Raw genomic sequence first — 12,625 nt, 5'->3', positions numbered from 1 at the left:
ACAGATTACACACATCCATAAAGTGGGAACATAGTCTACTTCATCACCTGAAAACATCTCCACAGTCGCGGGAGGTAATTGTTTAACTACTTCAGTGTAATCATTCAGACATGTTGTGGACGACCAAATTAAGAATCTGAAGTCTTTTTACATCTTGGAAACACATCGTTAATGTATATTTAACGACCCGGTGAAGCCAACAGTGAACCGAACACTCAAAAGAAGCACTGCAATATAAGTTCTCAAGTCTTCTTTTGGAGACTTTTCGCACTGTTCAGAAATATATTGGAGTCTAAACGATAGTCTGTTGCTTCAAAAACGGCTTACAATGGTTACACACGAAGGGGACAGACTACAAGTCCTGTAGGTAATTTAGCAAAATCAGAGTTGGCTTGTTGTGGTGTAGGTGTGGCGGCTTAGCAGTGACCAGCCAGTTCACGTAGACAAACTCAAGGGCAAAAACGGAAGAAACATTTAAATATAAACCGCACCTGTTTCATTTGAACGCGTGCTGTCAGCGTCTACAGTTCGGCTTTGTCATTCGTTAGTGAAGCTCGTTCAATCAACACAAACTTGTCCACTTTTCCTGTAAATGCCGTCCTGCGGCCCAGCTGCTGTTCTCGAGCGCGCCGATTGGCTGATGTCAGCCAGCTGTTTCTTTCGAAGGCACCAATTGGCAGGTGAATCGTGCTCGTCACCGCACCCGCGCGCTGATTGGTTGACATGCTGCCCATTTTTTTTTTTTACCGTAAGCCCTCTCCTTCACGCGCCCCTGGTTCTGAAACTCACCCAAAATGCCGCTAAAAAACTAACGAGGGTTTAAATGGCGAGAGCGCAATAATTCTATATACATACAAGACGGAGCAATGACATTAAAGAGGGTGTTTCGTGGTAAAAATGGGAAACTCGTCGCCAAACATTCAACGTTACCGTAACTCTTTGTACAAAGTTCAAAGGAGGAAACGAGAGCGCTCTATTTCCGCTGCAGCAACGAGAACTACTACGTCATAAAAGAAAGGAAAATGTGGACTGGAAGGACAAACTAAGAGGCCAGGAGAACCAACGCGCGTCTAGCTTTAAAGTCGCTCCCCTACGTCGGTTGCCAGGCAGCTTCTGGCGGGTGTCGTTTCTAGACGAATACGCCGCGGCTGAAAGGGTCGAGTTCGAGGTCGTTGTTGGCGTGTTGGAAAAGCGTTCGATAGCTCGGCTAGCCAAGCTCCATTACGCCCGCTCGCTAGCGATGGGCACGAGAGCGAGTCGCCTCCAGGAAGACCCGGTGCCGTCCACTCTTGGGAAGGACGGCACCGCCAAGCGGGATTCGTACCGGCGGCCGCGCTGTGCCAGACCCACCAGCCTCATGGTGGACTTCTCTGGCAGCTTCGAGGACACCGAAGTCAACCGGAGCCGCTCGGAGGAGGGCAGCGACTCCGACCTGGGCCAGCATGGCGCGAGTGCCGACGGCAGCCCGGCCGACCACCACGGCATCCCCGCTAGCATGAGCCAGGCGTCATCGGCGGACGACAACCACAGCGATGGCAAAGCGGAGGAGGACGGCAACACAAGCCCGGAGGCTTCCGCCAACGCGGAGCATCAGCCCGGGGACGAAACAGGCCGCACGCCCCACCGCACTTTCTCGGAGCGGCTGCCCGGAAATCGACACGCCGGGGGCCGCAGCGTCGGCGCCAGGTCGGCCCGGGTACGGGGCACCCACCAGCGGCCGGTGTCTGAGGCTTGGATCGGCCTGTATCGCGTCAACAACCGCCATGGCAGTAAGTCGAGACGTGACCATTCAACATTCCCATGTCATGTTCAACTAAAATAAATATAAATAAGTCACTGACGTCACTACTGAGCTGACTGACAGCTTACATTTTGGTCAACTCGACTTTCATTATATTTATGTCGATGGAAAAAAACTAGTCACGAAACGCCAATTGTCTACTATAATGAATTTATAATAGTACGCTAAATCAAGGGGATATTAAATACATACAAGCCACAAATCTGTATTTTGTACTAGTCGCTTGTAACAGTGCTCCCAAGAGGGAGCTTGAAACAGTCTCGAGAACTGCCTGTGTTCCCGCCACATTCGTGAGGTTCCTGAACCTGTTGGTCATTGAAGGGTCATAGTTGAAAATCAGTACAGAATAAAACAGTTCATGAGAGAGTCCCTTGACTCTGCTTCTGCAAAAATACACGTTCTGTTTTCTTTGAAACATTAAGAATTAATCATCCGTCAACGTAAGACAGGCCATGAATACGTTTTGAGAAGATATGTAGTTCATAATTATGAGTAGGATATTCTTGACCTGGTTCAAATAGACCCAGGACATGCTATGTGTGAAAGTAAAATGAACATAGTGTAAGGGTTAACAAAAATAAATATAATTAAATTGCTGAGGTCACAGCTGATTTGATTCAGAGTTCACATTTAGTTTTAAGAATTAACAAATTTAGTAGCTCCACTAAATTGATTCATTGTGACCAAAAACTAATAACTGACCATGTGTGAAGGAGAAAGTAGATTTGTAAAGGCAAGCAGTTTCAATTAAGTTAGTCACAGTCAAGCAGTATTAGACTGTTACTGTTGTCCATAATGTCCAACGTGTGAAACCGAAACGGATTTGAAGAACTTGCATTCTTGTGCAGATAATCTAGTTTCTTGTGTTTTTATGATGAGGGGAATCATCTGAGTCTGTATTGTGTAAACTGAGCCACTGACGTATGACATGATGGAATGACATGCAAGACCACCCTCCTGTCATGTCAAAAGGCCGCGATGACAGTTGTCACGGTGGAGGCCTGCTAGTTGAAAGAGAGAGCGGTTGACGCGTTTCCTGAAAGAAGGCCTAGTTTCACTTTCAGCAGAGCCGTGTGGAAGCACTAGACGGGACAAAACACCATCATGCGTGTTTAGGCTTTTCCCGGGCAGCCCCTCCAGCAAATGTGGAGGGGAAATGGGGTCAGGAAATGCTGGCGTGGAAGAATTTAGGCCAGGAGGGAACGCTTTGGACCATCTGCGTCGTCCATGGATGGTTGTACACGTAAAAGTGGAACTTGGCGTGGACCATAAAAAGCCCTCATGTGAGCCTCTTTGACTCAGAAATCCTGATAAGTAGCCACGTAACAAATGTTAAAGACAATATGGCTAGGGCTCTAGCTATCGAATATTTTTAGAATCGAGTATTCTACAATTATCCCAAATTAAAAAGATATATTTTACATTATCAAACAGCGTAACATGCATGTGAGGTGCATGTATTGCTTTTGTTTACTTGGGATCGGCATCCTCGCATTCTACTGTAGAATCTGTGACTACGACTGTGTATGGATTTATAAGGTTGGGCCTGGCCTGTTGCGTGGTATCAGCAGTTAGTGTCGGAACGTGCCTATGGCTAGAGCTTTCGCGCCCGAAATTCACATTCGCTATTCGTATTGACATTAACATGTTCCAAATAAACATGAATGGATTCCGCATTTCATTTTTCCCGAAAGACGTTGTGCTTTGGCCAACAGCGGAACTCTGTTTTTTTTTTTTTTTTTTTTTTTTGGGCTATTGGTCTCGTTTTAAATCCATCCATGTTGTGTTGTATTAGCCTGGTCTTTGGTAGCACTAAGCTAATTTGTCTCTCGGGTCCGGCTTTCAAGTTCTCAAACTCCCTTAAATTTGTTGCCAGGACGGCGTGAGAGGCCGACAACGAAGAAACAACACAGGTGTTGATGATACACTATCTAGATGGGCTTTATTGACTGACTGCTTAACAGTTGAATTTCATGTCATTAGCCAGCAAAATAGACGCGCAAACATTTCCGGGTGTTGCGCCCTAAGACACGCGACACGTGCACTCTCCACATACCAACATCGCACTATACTGAGGCGCAAGTGTTGTCATTCAAACATTCCTGTGACAATTCACAAAAAAATATTCCTGCTTTCACACATGTTTTCAAATCCACAAATAATTGCATTTAATAATCGGATTTCGATATCAATCAAAAATAATTGTGAATATTGTTTTCGCCTTAATCGCCCAGCCCTAATTTTATAGTACCGATATACCATGTAACCCTATAAAGAGAAAATGCATCTTTTGCCTTTTACACATAACCCAGCAAAGATGGGATATTGCCGCAACTGTGCGCTTTCACGCAATAACACTGCATGCTGTAATAGGATAATTAAATGACATCAGCGTCTGGACTCATAGATGTATAAAAGAGTTGAGCAATTGCTTTTGACGTAACAGGGTGGGGAAAAGCAAGTGTCGGGTGTTAAACTTCACACCGCTGTCCCAACTTTCCAACATTCTCCCACACACTGGCAAAGTGCAAAATAAAACTGACAACTTCCTGAGTTTTAGTCTTTGTTCAAAATAAATGGAAGTGCAAAATAATACAGGTTCAACTATGAACTGTTAAGAATGACCCTGTGAAGTTGAAATATTCATCACAATTTAAGTATTTCATATCAGCCGATATTTATAAATATTGATTCTTTTTTTTTTTTTTTTTACCTATTCAATAAAAAAAAATTAAAAAAGTTTAAAAGTGAAGCCGCTGCAGCCCAGCACGTCACGTAAAGAGAAGTAAGCAATGATATGAAAGTATCACTTCACTTGTCTGTCAGTTTTATTTACAACTCGTGCTTTTATTGACCACTCGTGGAATTTTCAAGAAGCAATCTTTTGACTCACTTCATTTTGTCGTTAACACAGAGGTAACATGGCATCCATTTTCCTACGTGTCCAGTATATCCACTTGACGCTCTTCTTTGTCCATTAGCTCTTCTTTGCTTATCTGCTGTATCCCCTCCTTTGACATAGTTCCCCCTAGTGTAAAAAAAATAAAATAAATAAATAAAAAAAAAAACACAACAAAAAAAATAGCTTGGCACTGGACAGGCTACATTTAAGCGAAATGTGTGGCAAGACTGTTAGAAAAACATTTTATTATTATTATTATTTTTTTAAACACAGTCTATATGAAAGTGGCTATCGCCATTTGTGTGCAGATATCCGCTGTCCTTTCTGCTCCAAGCCGTTCCCAGGCGGCCGTATCGAGGATCACCTGTTGAGCTGCCTCACGTCGCCACCGCTTCCCTACAACAGTAAGCCCGCGCGTGCTCGCTAATCGATAATCCGAATCATCGCTGACAACGAGTGTGTGTGTGTGTGTGTGTGTGTGTGTGTGTGTGTGTGTCTCCAGCGGATGTGCTGAGCAAAGACAGCGGCGAGTGCTCCATCTGTCTGGAGGATCTGGTGCAGGGCGAGACCATTGCCAGGCTGGCGTGCCTCTGCGTCTACCATAAGAGGTAACAACCTTGCACTTGAGTCACAACAATAATCGATGACACACGCGCACACGCACACGCCGCTCAACTTGGAAGAGACAGTCGAGGTATAATTGGATACATGCTGCCTTTGTCATGTAATGCGTGTGTCCAGAAGGGAAAAATACTTTTGAAGGGTGATTTTGTAACATATCTTGCTGTGAAAATATTCCATGCGGACACTTGGGACTTATAGTAAAGTGCAGCCTATATACGTACAAATCTGTTTTCTTTTTAAACCTAGTAGGGTGCGTCTTATATTCAGGTGCGCTCAATAGTCCAGAAATTTTGGCGACTTTTTTTTTTTTTTGTCTCCTGATCGTCTTGGAGGAACTGACTGCTTTTTGTTGATGAGGCTTGTGGAGTCCATTTTGACTGAATTTAGCTAATGTCATACAACATTAAAAAAAAAAAAAAAGTCCAAAAAAATCTATATTATATTGACTATATATTTCTTTTTCTCTTGAAGCACATGGTCGTTGTTCTAGCTTGTGATAGTGAGGTGTGCGGCCTCCGTTTTAACATGACGTTTGCAAACATGTTTAAAGTGAACATGAAAGGGTTAGCTCAGTTTTTATCTGGACTTTGTGAGGTTTTAGCTTACCCGTCATTGGAGCTCAGGAAATGTTGATGTGGTTAGGCAATGCACATGTGCACATCAGGCACGGTTACGTCACATGAGCCTGACATCAGCCTGTGTGTGTGTGTGTGCGTGCGCACAAATGTGAGGTTTCCACACAAGTCTTGTTAAGTTCCTACTCTGACAAAGCATATGTAAAAAGGTGGGGCCCCTTTTTGGCAATTCACACTGAAATACTGATGAAATACAGATACGCCCCAGCAAACCGCTGTTATTTGGAAGCTGGCCATGGCTCTTTCTATCTATGTCTGAATCTCTGTCAGTCTCGTTGACTTTTAATTTCAGAGATTCTCTCACTCACTCACAATTGCTCTTGCTTTTGCTTTCCCCTCCTTTCTTTGTCTTTGTCAAATGCTTTGTCACTGCTGTCATGCAGTTGGTCTTACTCTCAAGCTGTAACTCACCCCATTCACTTAGTGTCAATCTCTCACTTTGTCTGTCTTTCTCAAGCCTGCCGCACATGAAGCAATGCGGCCGAACCCGACTGCAGGTTTCGGCTGCTAGTTTTCATGTGTAACTGACTGCTTTTGAACTTTTAAAAAATTTTAATAGCAGGTACACTACGTTGCAACCTTGCAGATGTAGCAGCAAGTCAAAAAGAGCATTCACACAGCTAGGAAATCCCCATGCAAATAGTATACATACAGTATATAGTTTTAAAAGAATGCTGAACTACATTTATAATTTCATGTCCATTTTTTTCAATTCTCGTATTTGTACGTGTTTCCGCGTTACAGACATCGCATTAACATGCAAATGAAAAATGTTTCCAAAAATTGGACTTTTGTTTTGCACAGGACAGCAACGATATGTACATGTGGATAAGAAGCGAAATACGCAGTCTCTGTCGCCAAAATGCATACGAGCGATATTCTCGCCCACTTTGTCTCTTTGTGGTAACTCGCTTCTGCCTTGACAATCACACCGCGTTTTTGTGGTTCAATGAAAGTAACAGACTACATGATCCAGTTTATGGAGCGCTCCAAAACCAATGCAGGGTCACAGTTTGCTGTTGCTGCGCGTCAGTAGATGTGCACTCGGTGTGCAGGTGCTAGTTGCCAACTCACTCAGTCGATCTCTCAGGCAAACCGTCTCTCTCTCGCACTCGCTCTCACTCTCTACTTCACCAACTCGCACACTCAATCAGAAACCCGCTCACTCCCTTTCACTTTCACTTGCCCCGCAAGTCTATTCACAAAAATGAAGTGGGGAAAATAACGATCTGTACGTCTGAGTATTTCATACAGAGATGACTGACTGTATGCTATTTTTTTTTTTTTTTTTTTTTAACAACGGACCACCATTTAGTTTCAAGTGTGGCGTAGTCCATGTGCTGCAAATGAGGTGTTTTCGTCAAAGGTAGCTCAAGGGCGTTCGATGAACGTCATAAATCCGATCAAGCTGGAAATGTGAGACGCGCAGTCTGAAAAAGCCACCTTGACCAAACTCCTGTCCTGTGTTGGCCGCAGCTGCATCGACGCTTGGGCCAAGGTGAAGCCCTGCTGCCCTGAGCATCCCTCAGACTGACTCCCAGGTCACATGACTTCCCCCCCCGCCATGACTCAGGTAGGCGAAATTTGAATTGAGCAAGCTTCAGAGACACCGCCGCTCTATTGAGCAAAGGGTGCCACAGTCACCGATTCGCTTTCATCCTTTTATTGAACGGGGCAAACTGGACACACTTGCGCAGAATGAAAACACTCGCAATGAGCGTGGAGAAAATGCCGACACTTGAGTACAAAATGAAAACACTGGCAATGAGCATGGAGAAAATGCCGACACTGAGCTAACTTTGCTAAATGAAATGGCCAAGTCGAGCTGGAGTCAGAGCTCCTGATGTCACTCACTAGCTGGCCACACCCCTTCAAGGCATGGATGTACTACAGTATTTTGTCTTAATTCCATTTTTATAAAAATGGTTGATGTCTTTGATTGAATCTATTTGGTGATAGCACAGAAGCCTGCACAATAAAACTTCCTCATTTCCATTGTGGTCCTCAACGCACAGCAAAACGTACAACAAAATCATAAAAGGGCAACACCGCATTATCAGTGAATCTAAATAGGTAGTACGAGCAATCAGTTCAAGTTAAATCTGTGTACATAAAAAAAAAATCAAAACGTTGGTTTTTCATTTGAGTGCAAAAACAGGGTAATGGCACTTATACATTTTTTTTTCGGAGTGGGGTGGGATGTTTTAATCTCATGATGTTTTTCTTGTGTTCTAATGTCTTTTTATGTTAAGGGGAAGTCAACTCCAAAAATGTCTTCACAAGAATATGTTCTATGACTAGTCGAAACATGGCATTCACAGTTGCTCGGGGCTCAGATAACGACCTATCACGGCTCAGCTTCAGAAAAGAGGTGAGCCGCGATTGGTCGTTACCTGAGCCCCCGAGCAACTGTTGATGTCTTTTTGAGCGGGCTGCACAATACATCGAAAAAATATCCGTATCGCGAAAATGGCCTTTGCAACATGCATATTGCAAAGACACGCAATCATTTTTTTTTTTTATGCAAATGTGTGCTTTTATCTGAATTTGATCAGTCAGATGGAAATGTAAACGCGCGTCTCTAGTTAGTAGGACATTTCTAAGGAAATTTCAATGAATTTACTTTTACTTTTTTGGGGTTGACTTGACCTTTAAAAAAAAAAGGTATCCATTTATTTAAAAAAAAAAAAAAAAAAAAGGTTTTCTTTTAATTGATTTTCAGAGATCTAAATTTGCCCTACCATCATCCTTATTTCCGCACTCTACTTCTTTGGTCCTCACAGGAGACCACATGCCAACACTCTCTCCTTATGAAAAATGAAACATGTCCGCCAACCCGCAAAGAAGCTCCGGGGCGGCGCGGACTTCCTCCTGCTCCTCTTGTAGGTCCAGACCATTTCGCAACAAACTGTAAACTTTTCAAAACAACAACAACAACAACAACAAAAAAAAAAACGACAACGATGGCTGCTTTTGGATTTTAACCCCTCGCTTGCCGGGTTGGCGTCCGCCGATGTATGTCTCCCCGTGATGAGGAGGAAAGGTTGCCTCCTGTGTATTTTTGAGTAAAAGTGTTGCCCACCGGCTACGGGGGCGGGGGCGGGTTTTGTCGTTACCCGGAGTTTAGTGTTAACATTTCGGGGGGGGGGTGGGGGGTGGTTGGTTAGTGCTCCTTTTAGCGCTGGTGTTTGCACCCATTTGAGCACTTTTTGTCCTTCGAGGATTTCCCCCCCCCCCCCCCCCCCTTTCTTGATTCAGTTGCTTTCGAGTGCTTCAATGAGGATGGACTGCCAATGATACCGAGTGAGTGAGTGTTTAATGTGAAGTTCCCCGAATTCTGTGTTGGATTTGTTACATCTCGTTAAACGTGGCAACGGTACTGCTTTTTGAAGCCCGGCGACATCCTCCTGAAAGGATTTTCCCCGTGTCCCCGTTTTCTGGCGTCGGCTTTTTAATCGCCGTTTGGGCCATGGACGCATCGGCCTTCAAGAGACGGAGGGCGCTACCTTTTTATAATGGCAATTATTTTCAAGTATGATATCGTCATAACGACCATGATTATAGCTCAACAGCTCAGTGTATGACTTTCTTTTCAAGCCTTCTTTGTGTGTGCGCTGCCTTTGCCTGGTCAGGGTGTATTTGGGGAACAGTTTTCAGAAGCAGTCAGATGGAAAAAATATATATATATTATGATCGATAGCTTCGGGAAGTTGTTTACAATCATCTCCTCTGGTGTTCATAGCCGTTTGAGCATTTATTCGATATTGGTTATCTAATTTAAAGTCCGGGTACTAGTACGCTCCGCTACTAGTGCCACATTTTGCTGTCCGGAAAGCATTTATTGGATAGGCTAAATGTACTAGTACGCTGTTTCACCTAACTAGTAAGGCAATTCAGCACACTAGTAACATTTTCCCACTTTTAATGCAACGTTTGGCCTTCTAGCACACAATATAGATAAATGCGTCAAACGGCAATCAGTCAACAAGGGCATGGTTTTGTCAATGCCCTCATATACCAAAGTTGTCCTATTAATGAAGAAAAAATCCTTTATTAGTAATAATAAAAACGAATATGGATCAAATAAACAAAAATATACAAATAATCAATTATATAGTAGAAATCCCGGACTTTAAGCTTTGCAGCCGTTTGCACATTTCTTCAATAACAATATCTGTCATAAGGTCGTCCCACTTAGTGGAAAAACGACTAGTAAGACAGTCATTCTACTAGCGTGCTCAATACTAGTGAGGACGAGGAGCTTAATGTGGATATCCAGGTTATGGACTAAATGCTCAAACGGCTTTCCACACTTAGGCCCCTGCTGAGGTGCTACAACTCATCCTGCCGCTTGGGGACAGCCCTGTGCATGTTTAAAACAGTAATAATGCCAAATTTTTGTGTGTGTGTGTGTTACGATGTTACATTTGATGTGCTTGTATAATTTATGATGTGTACTCTTGAGGTGCGTGCGTGTACGTTTTCCAAAAGTGGGCGGGCACTCTCCCGAGCCCACTCGTTTAATTCCCTCTCAAGCCGTGTGGTGCAATACCTCAAAATTTTTACGAATGCTAATTATAAAAGCTCGCTCTCTGTGCACGTGTGTATGTGTGTGAGGGAGAACTCAATCAAGGATGGGATTTTGGATAAATAGGCCCCAGATCTACTCCCCCGACATCAGAGCTTTCATCAGAGTGTATGCGGACAATCTTTGGGAAAAAAACACACACACACACACAGCAGAGGCGTCATTTTATTTATTGAATTGTAAATATGTACTGTACCTGCAGTTAAAAAGAAAAAGAAAAAAAACGGCTGGTCTTTATCTGTTGGATATACTGTTTCTAAAGCTCCAATCTTTTGTATGTCTCAGAAATTGTTTTTATATGTATTTTTTACAATAAATACGTGTGAAGAGGAGTGCTTGTGTTCTGAGTGTTGCATTTACATTTGGCCTTTGTTTTTGTTCTTTGCAAATAAAAGTTATTTTGAAATCAGTCTTCGGGGGAGAAACATGTTCAGAATACAGAAGTAATCCCTTGTTTATCACGGGGGTTATGTTCCAAAAACAATGTTGGGGGACGGAAATGTTTGTTGTTAGAAAATCAAAATCACAAGATTTGGGATACCCCCATTGATAAAGACATGTTTTTCTGAGCAGACAATCATTTTAAGGGGAAACACAATTGTGAATTGTTTGTTTCCCCCCCCCCCTTCTTTTTCAACCCATTTGTATATTTATGAAAGGTTGTTTTGTCCCCCACCAAAATATTGTCATGTAAAAAATTTTTTTTTTTTTTTTAATTTGTTGAATCTGAAATTCTTTTCAGTTAAAATTTCCAGTAGGCAGAAAAGTCTAAAAGTCAATATAAAATAAAAAAAACTTGCACATTGTTTTTACACATCAACTATGTAGCAATACTAATCAAAGAGTTTTTAAATTTTCAGTTCCAATTTAATTTTTTTTTTTTTAAAGAAATAGGAAGTTGAGTTGTATTTTAGTGTGGGAAAAAAAGTTGCGTACATCGTGTGTGTTACTTTTACAAAAGGTTTTTATTAAATTTGATTTTTCAAAGACAAAAAAAAAAAAAATTTAAAGGAAGAAAATAAGAAGTGGGGAAAAATATCTTCCAAGACCAAACCAGGTCTGTTTTTATTTTTATGTGTGCTGTTTTCTTTTTGAGAAAGTGCAAGGCTGTTCAAAAGACTTCCAAATAAAGTCCTCCCAGACGCCAAGGTGGTGGGGGGGGGGCAGCTTTGCTGCGTTATATCACAGTCGTCCTATTTAGAAGGATGCATTGGTGTGACCTTCACACGATGAAGGTGGCATCCTTTATGGCTGCTGGGCCATCACACGGGCGTGCGTGCGGCCTATTTGGAGTACATCAGCGGGGAGCGCTGGTGAATTATTTAACAGAATCGGTGGGCTCCTCTCAGTGCGGATGTGATGAAGAGCGGGGCGTCCTCCTCCCTCGGCGCCAGCGGCAGCTCCCAGCATGCAGCTGTGCGTGCTGAATAATTCATTTTGGTAACTTAGGAGTGCAAGGTGGCATTGCGCTTGTGAAGCCACGCGATTGGGTTTGTCAGTAACACACCTAAACCTGGAAACCAACCATAACCTTGATAGACATTCCTCTCAAAAATAATCCCTGAAATTTTCCTTTTGTCTCCGTCACTATAGCTGTTTTCTAAAGCCCAATTTAACCAAGAAAATAAATGCATAAAAATAATTTGGGGGGAGGGGGTGAGTCGTAGTCCATTTTTTCAGAGAAGAAACCATTTTTTTCCCCAGATTTTTTTATTTCTGGATTTTTTTTTTTTTGTGAAGTCTGATTTTTCTAAGAAAGGAAGACATATTTTTCCATGAATTTCCCAATTTTTTTGCCAAGGGCACAAAAAGAATTTTTAGAAAATACTCTGTTCTCAATAATTATTTTCCTCCAAAGAAATGTTTTTTTTAATTTAAACCCTAACTATGAAAACAAATTCTGAAAAAAACACAGCTATTATTTTGATAAAAACACATCCTTTTTAAAACTTTTTTTTTTCCCCTGAAGAAGTTATAACTTTTTAGTGAATACTAGCCCCCTAGTCCTATTTCTATACATTTTATTTTTGAATAACAGTCATATTTTATAATTTAAAAAAAAGTTTTGTTTTTTT

At 42.3% G+C, this 12,625-nt stretch overlaps 2 protein-coding genes across 2 annotated transcripts in view; one reads left to right on the top strand and one right to left on the bottom strand.

Moving 5' to 3' along the window:
- tep1 (telomerase-associated protein 1) overlaps positions 1–1,679 on the bottom strand; it is a 30,493-nt gene extending 28,814 nt beyond the window's left edge. Inside the window, exon 1 of the mRNA XM_086042341.1 lies at positions 492–1,679. The gene's annotated coding sequence lies outside the window, so the exon portion shown is untranslated. The remainder of the gene's footprint in view (positions 1–491) is intronic.
- Positions 833–10,882, top strand: LOC147141298 (uncharacterized). Its single transcript, XM_086042347.1, has 5 exons — positions 833–1,769; positions 5,012–5,107; positions 5,206–5,311; positions 7,439–7,535; positions 8,746–10,882. Exons 1-4 carry the CDS (start codon positions 1,241–1,243, stop codon positions 7,494–7,496), a joined length of 789 nt encoding a protein of 262 aa, XP_085898473.1. The 5' UTR covers positions 833–1,240; the 3' UTR covers positions 7,497–7,535; positions 8,746–10,882.
- Positions 10,883–12,625: the final 1,743 nt, after the last annotated feature.

The sequence above is a fragment of the Filicampus tigris genome, chromosome 10 (genome assembly GCF_054856515.1).
Source record: "Filicampus tigris isolate MCC_2025a chromosome 10, RoL_Ftig_1.0, whole genome shotgun sequence".
NCBI classification, from domain to species: Eukaryota; Metazoa; Chordata; class Actinopteri; order Syngnathiformes; family Syngnathidae; genus Filicampus; species Filicampus tigris.
This window is presented reverse-complemented; position numbering and strand designations above follow the sequence as displayed.

Bases quoted from the DNA above. Each gene is read 5' to 3' on its own strand.
- LOC147141298 (XM_086042347.1), top strand. From the start codon at position 1,241: ATGGGCACGAGAGCGAGTCGCCTCCAGGAAGACCCGGTGCCGTCCACT. The intron at 1,770-5,011 runs GTAAGTCGAGAC...ATTTGTGTGCAG, and splicing joins CGTCAACAACCGCCATGGCA to ATATCCGCTGTCCTTTCTGC. The intron at 5,312-7,438 runs GTAACAACCTTG...TGTTGGCCGCAG, and splicing joins CTCTGCGTCTACCATAAGAG to CTGCATCGACGCTTGGGCCA.